Source organism: Agelaius phoeniceus, chromosome 11 (assembly GCF_051311805.1).
Source record: "Agelaius phoeniceus isolate bAgePho1 chromosome 11, bAgePho1.hap1, whole genome shotgun sequence".
In the NCBI taxonomy this organism is placed as follows: domain Eukaryota; kingdom Metazoa; phylum Chordata; class Aves; order Passeriformes; family Icteridae; genus Agelaius; species Agelaius phoeniceus.
In genome coordinates, this window is record NC_135275.1 from 11,523,470 (window position 1) to 11,530,896 (window position 7,427).

Genomic DNA, 7,427 nt, shown 5'->3' on the forward strand with positions numbered 1-7,427 from the left:
CACCCCTGGCCTCACCCTCTGCTCTCCTCTCCTCCAGGGTGCCCCGGGTGTTATGGGTGGCCCTGGTCCCCGGGGCAGTGATGGTGCTCCTGGCCCCCCTGGGCCCTCAGGGAGCGTTGGCCCACGAGGTCCCGAGGGCATGCAGGGCCAGAAGGTAAGGCCTCACCACAGGTGACTGCTCCCTCTGGGGCTGTGAGGATGGGAGGGCCCAGTCCCCCTCGTGGGTGAGGGGTGGGTGGCATCTGGAGTCATGTCCCAGCTCTGTCCTGCCCTGCCAGCTCGCTGGTTTGTGTCCTCCCTTGTGTCCCCCTGCCCAGAGGATGGAGTCTGAGGGGGGGAGTCTGCAACCCTGCTTGTCCTTGAGTTGGGCTGGACCTGTCCCCATCCCCACCTGCACTGGCATCCCTGGGGGGCAGGCCTGGGGAAAGCAGCACCTCCATGGTGCTGGGGAGAGCAGAGAGACTCCAGCAGCCAGATGCTGAGCACGTGTCCTTTGCAGGGGGAGAGAGGCCCCCCTGGACAGTCAGTGCCCGGTGCACGTGGCATGCCTGGCATCCCTGGTGAGAGAGGAGAGCAGGTAAGTGTCTGGGTGCCTGGCCCTGCCTGGATGGGCTCCAGCCAGGGCCAGGTTCCCACCTCCTTTCTGCTGTCCCCAGGGCAGTCCTGGCACCCACGGGCTCCGTGGGGAGAAGGGGGAGCCAGGCATGACGGTAAGGAGCCAGAAGGGAGCCAGCACAGGCTCGTGGCACTCAGGTCACTGGGGTGGGAAGGGGTGCTGGATCCATGCCACTGAGGTAGGGGCTGCCCTCACCTCTGGGCTCTGCTAGACCCTGGGGAAAGGGCTTTTCCTCCTCTTGAATTGTACCATCCCCCATTGCTACCCTTGCCCTTCGTGTGCCCGGCAGGAGGAGGAGATCCGTGCCTTTGTCAGGCAGGAGATGAGCCAGCACTGTGGTGAGCATCCCCTCTGCTGCTCTGGGGCTCGGGGTACACACTTACCTGCTCTCCTCTCTGGACTCACTGCCCCTAACCCCACCCTGTCTCTCCCACAGCCTGTGGTGGCCACTTTCCACGGCACCAGGACTCACGTGAGCACTCAGGTTGCAGCTCTTCCTTCCTATCCCCCTGCCCCACACGTGTGGCACAAAGAGAGCCCTGGCACCCAGGTGTGCCACTGGTTTTGGGGAGCTGGAGGTGGCTGGCACCCTCCATGGCCCTTCAGTCAGGGTCAGCATCAGTGCAGGACCCTGCACAGGGAGAAGGGATGGTGTGTGGCAGAAATGATGGCACAGGGATCCCCAGGGACAGCTGGCTCAGGGTGGTGCCAGTGGGGTCTGGGTGCTGCCAGGGTGTGCCCAACTGAGGGGATCCCAGGAACTGTACCCCATCTATTCTTGGGTGTCAGAACTGGGGCAGGGGTCTTGCAGGGGGTCAGCAATGCTGGAGGGAAGGGTAGGCTGGAGGAGTGGGATTGGAGGGATGGAGGCAAGGGGTGGGCTGGGATGAGGTGGGTGCTTTCTCTCCAAGGAGGCTGGGGGGCTCAGGCCAGGAGCAGCTTCCACTCTGCCCAGGGAGCAGGAAGAATCGTCCGCCAGGAGAACGAGCAGGACCAAACAGGTGATGGAGAGTCTGGAGGATCTGTGAGATCTGGTGACATGGGCATGTGTGCCTCCCTGTGGCCTCCCCTGTCCCTGTCCTGCTGGGCTCTGAGTGGGTGCTGTCTCTCTGGGCCTCCCCTGCCTGTGCCTCCTCCAAAGCGCCCGTGGCAGCCCTGGTCTGTGGTGCAGACAGAGGAGGGGTTATCTCCAGGTCCATCATCCCTGTCCATGTACCCTGTTAGGCTGCAACAGGGTTGGGCAGTGCTGCACTGCTCCACATCTGAGAGGGGTGGTTTTCCCTTGGGAAATAAGGGGAAAGCAGCCCACACTCCTTTGCCTCTTCCCTGATGCCCGTGTCCCCTTGACAGGGTCCTTCTCCACTCAGCCGTTCCTTGCTGGCAGCGCTCACATAGTCCCTGTGCTCAAGCTGTCGCACGCTGAGGAAGATGAGGGTGTGTTATCCCTGTGCTTTCAGTCCTTGTCCCCCTTTTCCTGCCCTCCATGTGTGTGGTGAGGACTGCTCACGTGTGGTGCTGTTTCCCAGGGCAGGACAGGCAGACCATGCTCGACGACGACGACCTCGCGTATGACATGGATGGAGAGGAGGATGACTACGATGAGATCTCGGAGATGGACAGCTTGGAGCAGCCCACAGGGGATGGTGAGCTTCCCTGCACTCACCTGGCACTCAGAGCTAAGCTGCTGGGGAAACCATGGAGCTGCCCTGCATTTTTCTGGGCTGGTGTCTTCACATCAGCTGGGCAGTGGGTCCCTGTGCCATCTGTCTGGGGGATTTGGGATTTCCTGCCCTCTTGCTGGTACCTGGGGGGGTTGCACCTTCTCTATCACTGTGCTGCCCACACTGTGCAGACCTTGTGCTCTATCCCCCTCACTGAAGCCATCACCAGCAGTGATGGGTGGTGTGCTGGGCTGGTGGCACCTGCTGCCCTGGTAGAATTCCTGTGTTCTGCTCATGAGCCACAGGACAGATCCCAAAGGACAGATCAGGGAAGCCCCAGTGGCAGCAGCCTTTGGAGAGTCTCTCTATAATCCTTTCAAGGGGTGCTGTGGCCATCATGTCCCCAGCTCTTTGCTGGGAGCTGTCCCAGGAGACAGAGTGGAGTCTCCTGCCCTCAATTCCAGCACTTGGGCAGAGCACAGGGAGTCTCCTCCAACCAAACCCTTCCCATGCTCAGCCTTTCCCTTCTGGGGTTTCCCTCCTGTGCCTGGTGGGTTCCCTCACAGCAGCGTTTGCCCTCAGCTGAGCCCTGCAGGCTGCCTCTGGACGAGGGGCACTGCCAGCGCTACACCCTGCGCTGGTACTACAACCAAAGAGCCGCCGAGTGCCGGCCCTTCGTCTACAGCGGCTGCCAGGGCAACCCCAACCGCTTCCAGAGCAAGGAGGAGTGTGAGCTGCACTGTGGACAGCACCCTGGGGCAGGTGGGCAGGGCTGGGCACAGCAGCACCTCCACCCTGTGCCGCGGGCTCAGCCATGCAGAGCTGGGGACAGTGCTGCTCCCCGGCCCAGCTCTGACAGCGCCTCGCTTCTCTCCACAGATTCCCGTGGCAGTGCTGGCAGCAAGGAAGGAGGGCAGCCAAAGGTGTAGGTGCAGGTGGTGTCTGGGCAGGCAGGGCTGCCTGGAGCTGCCCAGCTGCTGCCCTGGCCGGGGCTGGGCTGCCCGTGGGGGCAGCAGCCATGTGCCCACCATCCCCAGCAGGAACCTGGTGCTATTTCTAACCTGTCTTTATGCTGCTCATGGGTTTTTCATTTCATATCAGTTTATTGTCATTAAGGTGAAATTTATGTCAAATGGGAAATTGCCTCCCAGCAAGGCTCTGAACCCCCTTTCCCACTGGGCTGTTCTCAGTTTGATTTTTAAATTATTTGTTGCCAACAGAAGGGTTCTTAGTCCTGTTCCCTCTCTCTGGAAGCAGAGGTAGGACTTGGCATAGTTGGGCTCCCTCCCCTCCCATAATGTCCTTGTACCCTTTCCTGCCCCCCATAGACCCCCAAACTCCCTCTCTGCTCCCTGTCTCTGCTGGGAGAGCTGCCCACATCCTTGTGCCAGGCAGTGCCTCTCTGCACAGCATCCCTCACCCTGCAATGAGCTCCATCTGATTAAATTTCACCTTAACCTCAACTAGGGCCCAGTTCCCCTTTTGTGGCTGCGATGGTTTGGCAATGAGCTGTGGGGAGACTGGAGGCTCTTGCCATGTGCTGCCCTCCAGCTCACACATCTGCCAGCAGCACATCTGGCCTTAATCTGGGGGATCTCGCCTGCACCCCCAGGCCTGTCAGGGAAACCCTGAGGATGGTGCTATGTTAGAAGCGGTTCCTGCTCGCCCACACTTATTCTCAAAGGCTTTGTGAAAGTGATGTCGCAGCCCCTGCTTCCCCCCATCCCCAGGGCTGGGTAGGGACATGCCCTTCACTGCCCCAGAGCCCCAGGGCTGCTGGGTGGGCTGTGTGGCCCCCACACGTCCTGCTGTTCTCTGTGTATATTATATACAGCAAATGTCTATGTGTACCAATGCAGGGGGATGTGTATTAAAGCTGTGCTCACAGGGAGATGTCACATTCTTGGCTCATTGCTGGAGATGCCTGTGGAGTTTGGGGACAGCTCTTGACTCAGGCATGCCCCCTGCCCCTGCCAGCTGGGCTGCCCTTTCCAGCTGCCCACTGCACTGGCTGGCAGTGCTGGCTGGGATTCCTCACCCCTTCCAGGGAGCCCAGTGTCCCATCCCTGTGCCCAGCACGTGCCCAGCTGATGCAAGCCAGGCCATGACCCCCTGTGCAGGCCCTGACGTATCAGCACGTGGCTCTGTGGTGCTGCATGATGTGCTGTGTGAATCAGTGCTGCCAGCTAATTTTGGCTACTGGGTGTAAGTTCCTGGCTGTCCCTGGGAGGAGGAACAAAGCTGGCATTATTTCTGTTCCCTGCTGTCCTGGGGAGGGTGGCATAGGCTCGGTCACCCATGGGTTCAGACCACAGGGGTGGGCAGAGGCCCAGTGCTCTGAACCCTGGGCACCCTGACTCCTGCCCTTGGCTGCAGGGCTGAGCACCCACAACTCACCCCATGTGGTGCCCACCCAGCCTAAGAGCCTTGGGATGCTCCCACACTCCCTAAGGGGGGAATTTTGGAGCAAAACCCTTGTATATGGAGCTCAGCAGACAGCAATGCCTACAGGCTGCCACCCACCTTGGGCAGCTGGGCCAGGCTGGACTGGTGCAGGTGCCTGCAAACCACTGGTGTCCCAGCTGGAATGCATTAAGGTGAGCTGCAAACCAGTGATGTCCCAGCTGGAATGCATTAAGGTGAGCTGCAAACCAGTGATGTCCCAGCTGGAATGCATTAAGGTGAGCTGCAAGCTACTGGTGTCCTGCAAACCAGTGGCCAAAGCAGTGCCTGGGTTTGGCACAGCAGGGAGGTGACACGTCTCTGGACATGCCCTCCATGTAGCCAGGGAGCCTGTCAGGACACAGTGCCAAACTGGCACCAGGAGCTGTCCTTGTGAGGCACAATGCCCATGATCCCAGCAATGTGCATGTTCTCTCCCTCCCTGAAGTGATCACCAAGTCTGACAGGAGCAGGGAGGCCTAATTAGATGGAGAAAAAACATCTTGCAAGTCAAACATGAAACAATTACAAGTGAGCTGTCCCAGGTTCCTGGAATCCCCTCCGAACGCAGCTGGGGGAGCTGCAAGGGGGCAACACCCACCCACATCCTGGGATGATTTCATCTGCCATTAGGCAAAATGTATTAAAAAGATTTCCACACAGTGCCCCCCCACCTTCCCCCTGTCACCGTCACCCCCTCTGCGGGTCGGAGGTGGAGCTGGGACGGGATAAGAGCCAGGGCTTGGCAGGGAGCAGAGCAAACCCCCAGCCCATGGTCCCTGCAGCCTGGGAGCACTGCTGAACATCGAGGAGACGAGGACCTGCTGCAAATGGTGAGGCTGTGCCCTCAGTGGTGCTTTTCAGGGGCTTTTAGCTGGGAAATAGGTTGCAGGGGGTTAGATACTTTTCATTCCTCACTTTGCAGCGGGTTAACCACCTCTGGCTGCCTACTCTGGTACTTCCCAGAGGGTTTCACCCCAGAGATGCTCTGCTGGGTGACTGATTTTGGGGAGAGGCAGCTATATAGCAGGATTTGTGCAGCAGTGTCCCTGCACCTGCTCTGACCCCCACCCCACATCCCAGCACCCCATAGCACAGCATCCTGCAATCCCTGGGGCCCTCCCTGTGACCAAGGTGAGGGATGGGCTGGAGAAAACTGCTGAGGCTTGATACAGCTCAGGACCTGTGGCCAGTCTCCTGCCCCAATATCCTGTGTATTTAAGTGGCTCGTGTCCCCCCTTGGTGGGTGGCTGTTGCCCCAAAGAGCCCAGCAACACAGTGGGGAATGGCACCTGCCAGGGAAGGCATGGCAGGAAGAAAGCTCCACTGCCCGCCCAGCCCTGAAACCCCAGGGATTTCCCTGGCCAAAGGGCAGGAATGGGCTGGGGAGCAGCCACAGCACCCTGGCAGGACAGGGTTGTCTCCTTCCCTGGGTGACAAACGGCTGAAGGGTGTGAAATTGAGGGCACAGCATCTGGCCAGGGGCTGTGTGAAAGGACAAGGACACCCAGGGGATTTGCTTCCCATGCCCCCTTCAGCCTCCCCAAAACTCCCCACCCTGTTCAGGAGGGTTAAAATCAGGGTGGAATAATGAAAGGCTCCTGAAAGGAGGGTGAAGCCCCACCAGGTGCACCTGCAGGGAGTGGAGGGGTTCTGTGGGTGACACCCTGGTGGGGATGTGACCTGCCTGGTGGGCTGTGGGGCAGTGCCAGGGTGATGGGAGTGATGCTCAGAGCCAAGCCATGTGCTCCCTGCAGGCAGCCCCGGGCACGCTGCGAGGCAGGATGCTGCTCTCCTTCCTGCTGCTCCTCGGGCCACCAGCAGGAGCCTGGGAGGGGCCCAGCCATGAGTGGCTCTCACCAGCCCCCCGAGGTGTGGATGGAGGGAAGCTGCTGAGGCAGGAAAGCACCAGCCACAACAAGATGCTGCCAGCTCTCTCCAACATGAGGAGGGCTGACGGTGGCTCTGGGGCAGGGTCTCATCCAGATGAAGCCAGCCTGCCACTGCTGGAGGGATCAGAAAGACAAACCCTGCCCTGGCTGATGAGCCCAGCCACGGAGAGAGCAGCTCCAAGCAAAAAGAGGAGGAAGGTGTCCCTGTCACTCGATGTCCACACTCACTTACTGAAAATCCTGCTCGACCTGGACCGAGAGAAGGAGCTGCAGGCCAAGGCAGCTGCCAATGCTGAGCTGATGGCCCGGCTGGGGCGCAGGAGATGAACTGTGCTGGGATCCAGCAGGGCTGGAGGGGACAGCAGGGCTGGCACAGGGAGGTGTGGAGCAGCATCAGCGTGTCCGCAGGGAACTGGACATGGCACCTCATCCCCCTGGCGCCAGTGCTCGTGGCACAGGCAGCAGCCATGGCAGGATTTGGTTTAACCACTCTCACCTCAGCACCACTGGAGAAGACACAGCTGGGTTTACCTTGGCCAGTGCTTGAGCACAGCTGGTCCCAGCCCCAGGCACTACAGGGATTTCTGTGCTTGGCTTTGCTCCCTGCTCATCCACCACCTAGATGTCTGCAAAGGGGCTGCATCCAGCCAGGCAGCTTTTCCTGGGTGCTTCTTCTCTCTGGGTGACTGAAGCACACAAAATCCTCCACAAAGCTTGGCCAAGCCTCAAAGCTGGAATTTTGAGTGACCACACACAATAAAATGGGACACCAAACACAGCTTGTGCTTTATACCTGCTCTGCACCCCTGTCACAGA

General features: G+C 59.8%; 1 protein-coding gene across 1 annotated transcript in view; it reads left to right on the forward strand.

Moving 5' to 3' along the window:
* The window catches only part of COL7A1 (collagen type VII alpha 1 chain), a 31,893-nt gene extending 27,718 nt beyond the window's left edge, over positions 1 to 4,175 (forward strand). The window contains 10 exon segments of the mRNA XM_077184789.1: positions 38 to 154; positions 500 to 577; positions 657 to 710; positions 906 to 954; positions 1,053 to 1,100; positions 1,528 to 1,617; positions 1,967 to 2,050; positions 2,143 to 2,259; positions 2,860 to 3,039; positions 3,157 to 4,175. Coding sequence (XP_077040904.1) covers positions 38 to 154; positions 500 to 577; positions 657 to 710; positions 906 to 954; positions 1,053 to 1,100; positions 1,528 to 1,617; positions 1,967 to 2,050; positions 2,143 to 2,259; positions 2,860 to 3,039; positions 3,157 to 3,206 — 867 coding nt within the window. The 3' untranslated portion in view covers positions 3,207 to 4,175.
* Positions 4,176 to 7,427: the final 3,252 nt, after the last annotated feature.